Below are 15,269 nucleotides of genomic sequence, written 5' to 3'. Positions count from 1 at the left end.
AGGGCCTCGATGCGCGGACCGTCCACACCGATGCTGCAGTCAGAACCTCGGCTCATACGGAATGACGGCACAGTGTCCAGTGTTGTACTGTCGGCGCAGCTCTTCCCGCTCCCTCGTCAAGGGGAGCCGCAGCAGTGGCCGCCGTGCTGACAGTCAGCTGACTTGTTGACCTTTTGCTTGTAAAAGTGTGCAGCACACCTCACGCCGTGTCGATTATCGTTGGCTGCAGCTCTCTTAGTGTTTCACTTTCAGTAGCTGCTAGTACTGATGTGCATATGAGTAGCCCATGGAAGCTCGTGAGTCAGAGTCCAGACCTCGAGGTGACTGAAGAACGGTTTGCAGTTTTGTCACCGGGGGTCGCAAAGTGCGGCAGCCTGGAGCAGCCGCCCCCCGCGTGGTCTGCTGCGCGACGCCTGGCAGCCCGCCTCTGGGGCTCCGGACTGCCGCCGCCGCCAGCAGGTGGAGCGGAGGAGGGAGGGGGGTGCGCCGGCGCCCTGGCGCAGCTCCGCCGCCTGACGTGGAACGAATCCCTGGAAGTCCTCGTGGACCTCGACTGCCGGATCGCTGACGACTGTATCGACTCCCGCTGTGTACCGAGGTATGTAGAGTACTCGATGCCATTACTACTAACTGTACAACTAATTCTTTCTCCTCTCCTTAAATTTATTCTCAATACTGTCACCTTTTCCTATTTTGCGATACTAACTATCAGCCAATAAGCGCACATTTGTGAGACCCAAAGAGGAAGCGCGCTAATACCTTCTGCCGCCGCCTCTTCTGTTGACACTTTCCACCGAGCAGTCAATGGAATGTGCCTCGTGGCATACGTCTCTCTCCGCTCGCTGTCTCCGCATATCGCTACAGCAGACAGTAAATAATCTGATGATGACAGTCAAAGACTGAAAGCGGTAACTAACAATAGAAGCTTTTCATCCAGACTACTTGCCTTACTAAAATTGAATTTATATTCCTATTTCCCAACCGTATTATCAAAAATCAATAAAAGTACAGCGTCGTATGAGATGACAATAGCTGTAGCTCGATATCGTTGTTAGTTGTAAATTAGTTCAAAAGTGAACAATAAACACTGCAAGTGGCTAAATTAATTACCTTTCGAAAGAAACAATTATAGAGTCAACACCCTGCACCACCAGATTACAGTAATACTCCACAACATTTGCTGTATATACGTAATTAAAATCTCTAACATGGCAGCAGTCAGCAACAGTAAAATTATGGAAGCCATAGGAATCGAACAGCCAACCAGTGGCACGTCAGCTGTTTATTGACACTTTTACCTTGCTTTACTGTTCATTAAGCCATCTGGCTATACGTTAGCATTTATATGGGTCATTTTAGTGTTGACTGAGCTTTATGACCTGTTTTCTCTTTTCACATAATTAATTTACACACGTTACTACTTCCTCCAAGGAAGAAATGCTTATATCTGTTTAAACCTAGGTAAGGATTCGAATAAACTTGTGAAGTACAACTAGCTGGTGCATGATTCCCATTCTTTCCATACATCATTAACTTATAGTAAGACAGTCACATTCCAGCCAACTTTTGCTTCAAGGATCATGAAATGGCATCACGGTATTACCGACTCTAGCCTCGAAGACTTCGTCAACTCGGCGGGGAAGAGAGTTCCGAAAGTTTCTTCAGATACGCAGCATCTGCCCGAGGCCTCCCACTGACGCATCAGATCCCGCAGAGCTACCAGTGTGTGGGGATGTCGGCTGCCACGTCTCAGCTGCTGTTCCAGACAGTACCGTACAACGTCTGCGGCTCTGGGACCGGGTAGTCTAGTGGTCGCCTCGATGTGCTGTAGGGCGCCTGAGTGTTCGAGAAACCGGGAGTGTCTGCACGCAGCCCTGGGAACACGACTGTGTGTGTCATCTTCTACAACGCAAGTGTCCAGAGAATAGGGCAACACTTCGCCACCGAGAATGTTGAAATAAACGTGCTGGTTCAGGTTCAGATTGACCGTAGTGACTGAATCCAAGTCGTGGTGATACAGACACCCCTATGACACCATGGAACCACCAGTGGCTTGAACTGCATCCTCTATAGGCCGTCGGTCCCATCGCCACCTCCATAATTTCAGAAGAGGCGAAATCGCGCGACTCGTGTGACGCACCTCCACCCAGCCACTGTCCGTCTCTGTGTGGTTTGGCCCACTCAAGGCGCGCCGCTGTGTGTGGCTGTGTGAGCGGCGGCCGCTGACTCCAAATGTCGAGCCTGTGCAGCCGCCTTCCGAACGATTGCTAGGCAGCTGGTTCAGATGGAGCTGCTTTGCCAGGCATTGGCAATTTGCGTCTCGTTTGAAACCGATCGCCAGTCACTTGGAGTGACACTCGTCAACAGCCCTGTCGGCTGGGATCTTTTTACGCCACTGCATCACATCACTAGGAGTGGTTCACCATTCGTTGCAGGTACTTGGACAGTCCACATTGATAGACCAACAGATCGTGTAACTTTACTAGTGATGTGGTCGTGGACAAGTCGAAACGCAAAAATTCCTTTCTGCCATTTCTCGACGCAGATGACCGCCCTGATCCCACGCGAGCGACTGGCACATACACACCGCGATTGTCACCTCACCGTCACCGCTGACGTCAGCGGTGGAGCGTCACGTGACCGCCTGGTTCCTCCTCTGCAGCACGGCATCCAGCCCTCCAAAGCGACCTCTGTGCGCAATTAAGTGGAGGCATAGCATTTCGTCTGATGAGATTAGTTCATGCTTTCCAGAAGGTCTGCGTTTTGTACACTTTTAGCCAACACTTAATTCGTCTATGATAAGCATCAGGTGGGAAATAACTTTGTAGTTGGCGACTTCAAGCACACTTTGTTCGTTTTTCACTCATAAATGGTGTACCATAATCAGTGGATTACTTTCTTTCTACAAAAGACATATCGTTTTACGATCGCCACCCAAGTGTTGTTATTGCTGTTAGAGGCATATGTGTACTGTTCACTGAACATACACAAATTTCCTATCTTAGCTCCTCATTTGCATATAATGCCATTTTAATATCATAAAGGAAAACGTTCCTGATGTTCCGCAACTACTATTTACATAATCACGGACTAGGATTCATGTTCTTATGCTGCGATATGATGGGTTGTGATTAAATTCGTAACATCTGCACAACATTGGGAAAATGTTTCCGTTGTGATATTATTTTCGTGCTCTGTCGATGATCGAACGATAATTCATTTGCTTAGTTTCATTTTCTGTCAAATATGGTTATGTCTCCGTCATACACACATGAAAAAAGTTTTGCATCACCCCAGTTCCCAGAACTGCTGAAGATAGACGTTGACTGTGGATATTGTATCACAGTTATAGTCCCTTCGACTGTTCAGAGATGTCACTAAACCCGCCCAAAGACGTAAACAACCGTGCATGAGCAGCGCCTATTAGACGGAAGGGATCCGACAGTTCCAGTCATTCCACCAGGAAGGAGGTACACGGCTGGTGTTGTCTGTAGTTCAAACGTGCCTAGACGGTCAATACCGCGGTTCGATCGCGTCCGCATTGTTACTTTGTGCCAGGAAGGGCTCTGAACAGGAGAAGTGTCCAGGCTTCTTGGAGTGAACCAAAGCGATGTTGTTCGGACATGGAGGAGGTAAACAGAGACAGGAACTGCAATCACATGCCTCGCTCAGGCCGCCCAAGGGCTACTACTACTTCAGTGGATAACCGCTATGGCTCGGAGAAACTCTTACAGCAACGCCACTATGTTGAATAACGCTTTTCGTGCAGCCACAGGACGTCCTGTTACAACTGAAACTGTGCGCAATCGGCTGCATAATGCGCAACTTCATTCCCGACGTCCGTGGCGAAGTCCATCTTTGGAACCACGACACCGTGCAGCGCGGTACGTGACCCACCAACCAATCTGAGGGATCTGCGCCGATTCGCCGTTGAGGAATGAGACAATCTGGACCAACAGTGCCTTGAAGAACTTGTGGATAGCACGCCACGACGAATACAGGCATGTATCAATGCCAGAGGACGTGCTACTGGGTATTAGAGGTACCAGTGTGTACAGCATGTGGACCATCACCTCTGAAGGTCTCGCTGTATGGTGGAACAACGTGCAACGTGTGGTTTTCTTGACCAATAAAAAGGGCGGAAATGATGTTTATATTGATATCTATTCCAATTTTCTGTACAGGTTCCGGAACTCTCGGAACCGAGGTGATGCAATCTATTTTTTGATGTGTGTATTAAGTAGTGAAATACATCTCAACATACCCATATCTTACTAAGTGAGCTAATAAGATTGCTGAAACGTTGACCTGTCACATTCAAAAGAGTAATTAGATTAGGAAGGAAGACTCTAAAGCAGTAGATGAGTAGTCCTATTCAGGCAGCAACATAATTGTTTCCAGCCGAAGTAGACAGGACATAAAATACAGACTGGCTAGGGCTTGGAAAACATCTCTGGAAAAGAGTAATTGTTTTGCTCTTTAACATAAATTTGACCTTTAGGCTGTCATTTCTTAAGGTAATTATCGCCAGTGTAGTCTTGTATGGAAGTGAAGAGAATAAGAGGTACTGAGACGTAGTGCTAGAGCAAACTGCTGAAGAATAGGTGTTTAGATGGTTTAATTAATGAGAAGATACTGAATCGAATTAGAGACAGTAAAAAATACGCCACAACTTGACTGAAAGAAGGGATCAGTTGACAGAACACCTCCTGGGACGTCAGCGATCGTCCGTTTGGTAATGGAGAAGTAGTGTGGGGAGAAAAACTTGTAGAGGGACACCGAGTGCTGAGTACAGCAAACAGGTTCAGACGAATGCAGGCTGCAGTAGTGGAGGGGTTCGCACAGGATAGTGAGGCATGGAGAGCGGCATCAAACCGGTCTCCGAACTAACAATGACAACGACAAATAACTACGACAATTGTACTGATAACAGAAATAACGTTATTTCTCACTAATCTGAAACCTGAATCTTGCTGACAGATGGAAACCGTGTGTCAGGCTGGCACTCAAACCCAGTCCTCCTCCTTTTGCGGACACTTCTCACACCAACTGTAGTATCGAGATATGAACAACAACGTGGGCATTGTCGGTCCGCCTTGATGCAAAATATTTTTGTTGTTCATTTATTTATTTATTCTTTGCCCAAGTTAGTTTCAGAGACAAATATCGCCATCAATCTAAAACATGCAGAAAATAGCACAGTTATAAAGCAGTCTAAAACGTAATTACATGTCAACTGTTTGTTTTTTAAATATTGCTTTCTGTGAGTACTTTAATAATACCTTATTTATTATACATTACAGCGTGGTTTTAAGATTCTTGTTGGTGTTTGGGGCATATTTTCTGTGGTTTTCTGTTGCCGTTTTTCTCAACATAAATCATGTCATTTGCAACTGTCTGAGCGACTATTAGTAAACAAATACGAAAACGTGAACTTACGTATGTCAGCGTTATGCAGTTGGGATTACGGTAGTGTTGTGGATACAGTTTTGGTGTGTACTAGGTTGTTACATAGTTTCTCGTGTACTCATGTTCGCTGGACGGCTTGCAGCTAGTTCTATACACAGAAAAACATAACCGTCGCACTTCTTTCATAATGCATAACGTTACGCCAACTTGCCGCTGGCGTGTCTCGTGAGAAATGTATCACACGTTGCAAGAAGGTTATGAAAATTTAAGCGCGAGTTCTGACGACTTCCGTTCCTCATTTATGTGTCCCTGTCTGATGGTGTGGTTCTTTTGCAAGTGTGTGCTTTCTGTTGTGTGTCGTGCGTCAGTTCTCTCAGAGCAGTGAAGATTGTGTCGTTGAAAAGGGTTGTTTCTTCGTTTATTACGTTTTTCCCTTCCACTATTGCTTTTTGTATGTGATAATTTTCTTCTGTTGTTGTTGGTATAAACAGAAAAACTTCTGGGATAGAATAAAATGACCAACCTAAGTGATTATCCAACACAAAGATATCAAAGGATCCCAAAGACATTAATAGAAAGCATCACACGCATCCTCACACCGAACCAGACAAAAAGAATGGTAAAAAAGGAATCCTAAAGCTCCACTCTTAACAGGCCTCCCAAGGGTCCACAAACTTCTCATTCTAGTCAGGCCAGCGGTGGACTTCAGAGAGACACATGTACACATCCCTAGAGAAAACATACACATACACAAACAACAGAAGCTTCAGAACCCCAGAAGACATAATAGAGAAAATTAAGAACATCCCCCCAACCTGCAAAACTTGTATCTTCTGACATTACATCCATGTACACACACATACTCACAGAAGAAACTCTAAACACTATTGAACAACAGCTAAAGTACAAGAAATTCCCAGAAAGACAAATAAATGAAATCTCATCCATTCTTAGTCTAATCACTGAACAAAACTACTTCACTTTCAGCAACAACTTCTGTTTGCAAAAAGAGGGGCTATCCATGGGATATCCCCTCAGTGGGAAATTAGTAGGCATATTCTTGGATCGTATAGAAAACACAATATTCAACAACTTTTTAAAACAAGATGAGTACAAAATAATTGACTGGTGCCGATACGAGGATGACATAATTGTCTTATAGATGAAACACAAAACAGTTGAAGAGCTACACAGTACTACCTCAGTCCCACTTCACAAAGGAAAGAGAAAAAAAAAAAACAAGAATCTAAATTTCTTGAATCTTACAGTTACAAGAAACAAGGACCAACATTATTTTCCCATCTTCAGAAAACCCACATCTACAACCACTGCTACCCATATCTCATCCAACCACCATACATTCAGTAAATATGCCAGCTTTGCACCCATGCTCCACAGGATTAACAGAACACGCCTTAAACTGAAGAGTACACACAGGAACTAAATATCATCAAATACAGCCGGCCGGAGTGGCCGAGCGGTTCTAGGCGCTACAGTCTGGAACCACGCGACCGCTACGGTCGCACGTTCGAATCCTGCATCGGGCTTGGATGTGTGTGATGTCCTTAGGTTAGTTAGGTTTAAGCAGTTCTAAGTTCTAGGGGACTGATGACCACAGCAGTTAAGTCCCATAGTGCTCAGAGCCATTTGAACCATTTATAATCAAACAAATTGCTGTTGAAAATGACTACAAAGCAGATATCATAAACAAGCTCAAAAGCAAGGTAAATATGAAACATAAAAATAGTGGCCACCCACTCAAAAGCACAAGCAAAGAATCTGAAAACCCACAGGCCAAACACACAGACAACACAGCAGACCACATCACTTCAGGAAACGGAAACATATGGTGCCCACTGACATAAAGTAATAAAATATCACATAGAACTGGGAACATCTTGAAAAAGCAAGGGATCCCAATAACATTCTAAACAAACAACATAGTTCATAAAAGGCTAAGACCAGACAAAAGAATCTCAGAAAAATTCAGCATGCGGGAATATACCAGCTCACATGTAACTGCTATCAGGCCTAACCCATTGTTGTTGTTGTGGTCTTCAGTCCTGAGACTGGTTTGATGCAGCTCTCCATGCTACTCTATCCTGTGCAAGCTTCTTCATCTCCCAGTACCTACTGAAACCTACATCCTTCTGAATCTGCTTAGTGTATTGATCTCTTGGTCTCCCTCTACGATTTTTACCCTCCACGCTGCCCTCCTATGCCAAATTGGTGATCCCTTGATGCCTCAAAACATGTCCTACCAACCTATCCCTTCTTCTAGTCAAGTTGTGCCACAAACCTCTCTTCTCCCCAATTCTATTCAATACCTCCTCATTAGTTACGTGATCTACCCACCTTATCTTCAGCATTCTTCTGTAGCACCACATTTCGAAAGCTTCTATTCTCTTCTTGTCGAAACTAGTTATCGTCCATGTCTCACTTCCATACATGGCTACACTCCATACAAATACTTTCAGAAACGACTTCCTGACACCTAAATCTATATTCGATGTTAACAAATTTCTCTTCTTGAGAAATGCTTTCCTCGCCATTGCCAGTCTACATTTTATATCCTCTCTACTTCGACCATCATAGATTATTTTACTCCCTAAATAGCAAAACTCCTTTACTACTTTAAGTGTCTCATTTCCTAATCTAATTCCCTCAGCATCACTCGACTTAATTTGACTACATTCCATTATCCTCGTTTTGCTTTTGTTGATGTTCATCTTATATCCTCCTTTCAAGACACTGTCCATTCCGTTCAACTGCTCTTCCAAGTCCTTTGCTGTCTCTGACAGAATTACAATGTCATCGGCGAACCTCAAAGTTTTTACTTCTTCTCCATGAATTTTAATACCTACTCCAAATTTTTCTTTTGTTTCCTTTACTGCTTGCTCAATATACAGATTGAATAACATCGAGGAGAGGCTACAACCCTGTCTCACTCCCTTCCCAACCACTGCTTCCCTTTCATGCCCCTCGACTCTTATAACTGCCATCTGGTTTCTGTACAAATTGTAAATAGCCTTTCGCTCCCTGTATTTTACCCCTGCCACCTTCAGAATTTGAAAGAGAGTATTCCAGTCAACATTGTCAAAAGCTTTCTCTAAGTCTACAAATGCTAGAAACGTAGGTTTGCCTTTTCTTAATCTTTCTTCCAAGATAAGTCGTAAGGTCAGTATTGCCTCACGTGTTCCAATATTTCTACGGAATCCAAACTGATCTTCCCCGAGGTCGGCTTCTACCAGTTTTTCCATTCGTCTGGAAAGAATTCGCGTTAGTATTTTGCAGCTGTGACTTATTAAACTGATAGTTCGGTAATTTTCACATCTGTCAACACCTGCTTTCTTTGGGATTGGAATTATTATATTCTTCTTGAAGTCTGAGGGTATTTCGCCTGTCTCATACATCGTGCTCACCAGATGGTAGAGTTTTGTCATGACTGGCTCTTCCGCGGCCATCAGTAGTTCTAATGGAATGTTGTCTACTCCCGGGGCCTTGTTTTGACTCAGGTCTTTCAGTGCTCTGTCAAACTCTTCACGCAGTATCTTATCTCCCATTTCGTCTTCATCTACATCCTCTTCCATTTCCATAATATTGTCGTCAAGTACATCGCCCTTGTATAAACCCTCTATATACTCCTTCCACCTTTCTGCCTTCCCTTCTTTGCTTAGAACTGGGTTTCCATCTGAGCTCTTGATATTCATACAAGTGGTTCTCTTATCTCCAAAGGTCTCTTTAATTTTCCTGTAGGCAGTATCTATCTTACCCCTAGTGAGACAAGCCTCTACATCCTTACATTTGTCCTCTATCCATCCCTGCTTAGCCATTTTGCACTTCCTGTCAATTTGATTTTTGAGACGTTTGTATTCCTTTTTGCCTGCTTCATTTACTGCATTTTTATATTTTCTCCTTTCATCAATTAAATTCAATATTTCTTCTGTTACCCAAGGATTTCTATTAGCCCTCGTCTTTTTACCTACTTGATTGTCTGCTGCCTTCACCACTTCATTCCTCAGAGCTACCCATTCTTCTTCTACTGTATTTCTTTCCCCATTCCTGTCAATTGTTCCCTTATGCTCTCCCTGAAACTCTCTACAACCCATAGAAACAATAAAAAATATCCGAACGAAGTACACAGAGTCCTAAAAAGTGACAGCACACATTCCACTTTCGCAAGACACCCAATGAACAAAAACTGCACCTCTACTAATATCGAAAGTGGTCTACACATAACAGGATGCACACACACGCAAAAAGTCAAAAACGAAGAACAGAAGTCGTCAGAACTTCCGCTACAATTTTCATAGCGTCCTTGTAACATGCGATACATTTCTCGCGACACATGCTAATGGTAAGATGGCGCAATGTTTTGAATTATGAACGAAGTGCTAAACTTACGTTTTTCTGTGTGTAAAATTAGCTGAAAGCCTTGCCGCGAACGTAAGTACACGAGAAACTATGTAACAACCGAGTACACATCAAAACTGTATCCACAACACTACGGCAATCCCAACTGTATAACGCTGACATACATAAGTTAATGTTTTTGTATTTGTTTAGTAATAGCCGCTCATACAGTTGTAGATGACATAACCTATGCCGCGAAAAACGGCAACAGAGGCACACAGAAAATATGCCCCAAAGACCAACAACAATCTTAAAACCATGCCGTACTGTATAATAAATAAGGTATTATGAAAGTACTCACGGAAATCAGTATTTATAAAACAAACTGTACACATATAATAATGTTTTATAGTGTTTTATGACTATGCTATTCTCTGCATGTTTTAGATATAAAGACCCCATGACCCATTAATGATTGCGACATTTGTCGCTGAAACTAGATTGGGGAATAAATAACCAAACAGCAAAATAGTTTGCATTCAGAAGGACTCACAGTTCCCTTTTTTTTTGTATGCAAACACCATCTGGAAGTGTTCCAGATAAAATTATTCTATGGAGATATGACTCACGATTTTCTTTCCTCCGGCACCTCGTTCTCGGAATGATAAGATGTCAGCCACGGCACTTTGGTATGCATGTTCCTGTCTTGGAAGAGGCGTATGAAGAGCTGGAAAGAAGACAGGACGGCAGGCAACTCCTACAGATAGCTAAAGCAAGAGATAAGGCGACCAAGGACATAACATCAGTGAGGCCGATAAAGGATAAATCCGGTGTAGTATTATACGACCTTGAGAAAATCCTGAATAGGTGGTGGGAGTACTTTCAAAGGCTATTGAATGAGGAAAATGTATGAGAGAAATATGAGTATGGAGATATAAATGAAAGAATGACCCAAAGTATAAGTAGAAAAGAAGTCCAACATGCGATGAAGAAAATGAAAAATGGGAGGGCCAAGGAGCTGACCAAATCCCAATAGAAGCATAGAGGTCTGGAAGAACAGGGTACTGATATTCTCTAGGATCTAATGCAGAAGATCTGGAAAGGAGAAGGAACGCCGCATGTGTGGAGAAGCAGTATGCTTCTATATAAAGGCAATTATAGAGGGATAAAAGTGATGTCCCACACAATGAAGATCTAGGAAAGGATATTTGAGAACAGAGTGGGTCTAGGAACTGACATATGTAAAGAACAATTTGGATTTATGGCGGGAAGAGGAAAAAACAACAAAGGATGCGAAAAATCTATATGTTAACCTGCAAGGAGAACAACTGATGATCAAGAAATTTAAATACCTAGGCTCTTACATGAAAACTAATGGAGGACTGGAGGTCGAAATACAGCAGAGGATAAACAGTTATGGATGAACTAGAGGAAACTGAGCTGAGTACTGTGTGATAAGAAGGTTAGCTGCAGAATGAAAGGAAAGTTTTACAAGTCTGTGGTGAGGCCTGCGATGCTGTATAGTGCAAAAACTTGCCCAATCACAAAACTCCAAGAGAAAAAGATGGAAGTGGCTGAAATGAGAATGATAAGGTGGATGAGTGGGGTAACACGAAAGGATAGACTAAGGAAAGTGTACACCAGGGGAACAGTGAAAGTGGAGCCCATAGGGAAGAAGATCCAAGAAAGTAGGCTGAGATGGTATTTTCACGTGCAGAGAAGAGGGGAGTACTACGCGGGGAGAAGAGTTGAAGACCTAGAAATCGAAAAATCAAGGAGAAGAGGAAGACCGAAACTGAGGTGGAAAGACAAGGTAGCAGGAGACCTATGGGAGAAAAGATGGCTCCGAGAAGAAGCACTGGATAGGAATTTATGGAAGAGAGGGATCCAGCAAAACAACGCCGACCCCACATGATGCGGGAAAAGGCGATTATGAGGATGACAATGATGTTCCTGTCACTTGTTTGGAATGATTTGGGCAAACAGTAGCAAGCGTAAGTCACAATAGACGGATCAGGTATCCTTGTTTGACAAACAGTTTAGGAGCTTTTCAAATCGCTGCTTCTAACACTCTGACCTTGTATACAGGATGATACTGGCTGTGTAATGCAGGTCGATGTGGCTCCCACTCCCGCACAAGGAATTATACCGCCACGAGCAGATAGTGACGCAGCTCGTAGTGACCTTTCACAGAAATGTGACCCTGAGCCTGAGGTCACAGCTGCAATAACCGCATCGAGTGCACAGCCCATACAGTGCGAACAGTACGAGGAAGTACCAAGTAAACAACCTGCTCGCTCCGAAGGGCAACACCGCGCCGAAGGAGGAAATAAACAAACATCACCGCCTCGCCAGCAAGATAACGCAACCGACAACACCCCGGAGCCAAATACTGACGACTCGCAAGCCACCGCCGTTGCGCAAGACGGCCACCGTCGGAGGCTGCGACCGAAACCAGGTCTTGTTGTTACGCGTCATCAAGCGAAAACCACACCAGAGAAGAAAGACGTCAAGAAAAAGAATATTAAATATGAAATCAGGACCAACACTGACGAGGAGAAAGAGAAAGACCACAGTGACTTATAGCAATACATTGTCAGGATTTCAGGATAATTTTCTTTTCAAGCACTTTGTTTAAAAGCAGTAAAAATTTTTCTATGAAGTTAGTGCATGTAATGGGCACACAGCTTGTAAAGATCCTGACTTGTAGAGAAGCACGTTGCTGCTATAATCATACCGATCCTCATCCCAAATAGCTTCTTCTGGTATGTCTGTGATGCAAGTTTATAGCACTACTACTATTAACATTAATAAAACACAGTCACCCTTCAAATTGGCAGAGTCAGAAGAATTCTTGTACCAGTCTGGGATAGATATCGCGTTGCTTTAAGAAGTTGCGATGACGGCATTTCGGATCCCAGGCTTTTTTGGAATTGTTAGTGTTTCTACGGAAGCCATATCGGTACAGTCATTCTTATAAGGGAAGGCATTCCGGTGACTGAAATCGAACGACTAGAATCAGGAAGAGCCGTAGGCATAAAAATTGTCGATATGACCGTGCTTAACCTTTAAGCCCCATCAGGAAATTCCCATAAATTGGATGGTGCGATGTTTTTTCAAGTTGAACTATTTATTTATTGAGGAAAAACCCGTGTTCTCTTATATTCGGTGGACATATTAACTGTGTTTTAAACCAGAAAGATCAACAACCCAATTTCAACTACTCGCCACAGTTAAAAAAGTTAGTAAGTGATCTACAACTCAAAGATGTATAGGAACTTCAGCACCCGACATCAGTCGAGTTCACGTATATAACCAGCCACTCCCGCAGCACACTAGATAGAATTTACGTGTCACCAAATTTGCAAAAATTTTTATTAAACGTTGAAACTGTTCCCGTGTATTTTAGCGATCACAGTACACTTTTAACTTGCTTTAATTTAAGTGTACAGCCAACCCATCGATTCAGAGGGCAATGGAATTTGAATATATCTGTTTTAACTGACGAAGAACTGGAACAGGAAATAAGAGTAGCGTGGACTATGTGCCTCCGCACAGCAGACAAGCACCCACCAGACATTGACTGGTGGACTAGGAGGGCTAAACCAAGGCTGCTGAAAGTTGTCATGCAGTATAGCGTAGCGTGGCGCAGGGAGTTGAGGAATACAATGGAGTTTTATTATAAAGTTTTAAGAGACTTATATCAAGAGGCACATGATGACGTAATTCGTCTGAATGATATCAAAAAATAAAAACCAAGTTATTAAGCATTAAACAGCAACAGATGGAGGGACTAAAAATTAAATCGAAAGCCACATCAGTAGTAGCTGATGAAGCTGCTTCTCTGTATCACTTGGTACGGCATGCTAAAAACAGACGTCAAACTTTTATTGCTGAAGTCCAGACGCATACTGGTACAAGGCTCCCATGCCAGAAAGAAATACTGGACCAAGTCCACAGGTACTATGACAACTTATGTGCCCCTACCACAGTGGACGATGCAGCTCTCGAGGACTTTCTCACTATTTTAGGTCCACAGTTGTCGGGAACAGAAAGCGCTGACATCCTGTCACCTATTACTAAAGATGAAGTGCATGAGGCAGTGCGTAACTCACCTCTCAAAAAATCTCCGGGACTTGGTGGCCTCCCTGTGGATTTTTATGCCCGCTACTGGTCTATAATTGGGGACAAGATCACTTCCATGGCGAATGTGGTCCTGACCGGAAAAGCGGTCCCTGCAGAGTTTAAGGAAAGTTAAATAGTACTGATTCCTAAGAGTAAAGGCAAAACCAACTTAAACAATTTTCGGCCTCTTTCGGTACTAAATTCTAATTACAAAATAATTTCGCGTATTATCAACAAAAGACTCCGTGCCTTTTCCAACAAAATATATTGAGTCATCATCAATCTTGTTCTCCAACCAGAACGATATTCGAAAGTCTATCTGCATACAGAGACGTCATTGCAATTAAGTCAGTGGCAAGTATAAAATGTGCTTTAATCTTTATAGATTTCAACAAAGCTTTTGACCGCCTTAGTCATAGATACCACTTTGCGACGCTGTCAAGAATGGCTTTTCACCCTCAGATAGCCAACATGCTAAGAAGGTGTGTGTGTTGGGGTTTATGGGCGCTCAACATCGAGGTCATCAGCGCCAACATGCTAAGAAATATTGCAACAGGTATAAATGTGAAAATAGTAATCAATGGGCAGACATCTAAACCCATACAGATAAGGCGAGGGGTTCCACAGGGAGTCCCTTATCTATGTTTTTATTTACCGTATCTGTAGAGCCCTTTCTCCGCAGTGTCCACGCAAGATTAACAGGCATAACATTGAGTGTTGGGAAAACCGTCATACGAGCTTATGCTGATCACGTGGGTGTTGTGATAAGGAATAACGAGACAGTTACACTGGAAAGAGAAATCCAAAAATATTGTCTAGCGTCGGGAGCGACGACCAATGAAAACAAAAGTAAAATATTGAATCTGCGGGTCCTAGATCACCTCCGACTGGCATGGACAAAACAAGACAACAAACATAAAACTTCGGGAATAACCTTAATGGCATGTCCGATGAGGATGGCTGCTTTTAACTGGACGGAAGCTAGGAGGAAAGTTCATGGAGCTGCAATGGAGAACATCCATCGAACTGTGGACCAGGTGCGAAAAGTCAGATTCATGAACTCCTGCATTTTGTCTAAGGCGTATTTCACTGCACAGGTATTTCCAATCCCCAAACTAGTAGCGAAAGGGATCATGTCCACTGTTACCAATTATTTATGGCGAGGAGACATATTCAGGGTTGGTGCGACTACCGTTATACTGGATGTCAGAAACGGGGGCCTCAGTTTGGTGGACATTCGAAATAAAGCGTCTGCTCTGTTCCTCAAACGGACTGTCCATGTACTCAGAGAACTTCCACAATGTATAACCGCAAAGCTCTTTGAGGCTGTGACACCCCATAGTCTGCAAACACCGATTGATGTGCGAAGGATTAATGCCCGT

At 43.4% G+C, this 15,269-nt stretch overlaps 1 protein-coding gene across 1 annotated transcript in view; it reads left to right on the top strand.

Annotated features, from left to right (window-relative positions):
* Positions 1-275: 275 nt before the first annotated feature.
* The window catches only part of LOC126442695 (uncharacterized), a 57,641-nt gene continuing 42,647 nt past the window's right edge, over positions 276-15,269 (top strand). Inside the window, exon 1 of the mRNA XM_050090744.1 lies at positions 276-598. Coding sequence (XP_049946701.1) covers positions 276-598 — 323 coding nt within the window. The remainder of the gene's footprint in view (positions 599-15,269) is intronic.

Source organism: Schistocerca serialis, unplaced genomic scaffold (assembly GCF_023864345.2).
Source record: "Schistocerca serialis cubense isolate TAMUIC-IGC-003099 unplaced genomic scaffold, iqSchSeri2.2 HiC_scaffold_1401, whole genome shotgun sequence".
Lineage (NCBI taxonomy): Eukaryota > Metazoa > Arthropoda > Insecta > Orthoptera > Acrididae > Schistocerca > Schistocerca serialis.
The sequence above is the reverse complement of the archived record's forward strand: the minus strand, read 5'-3'. Positions and strand labels throughout refer to the sequence as shown.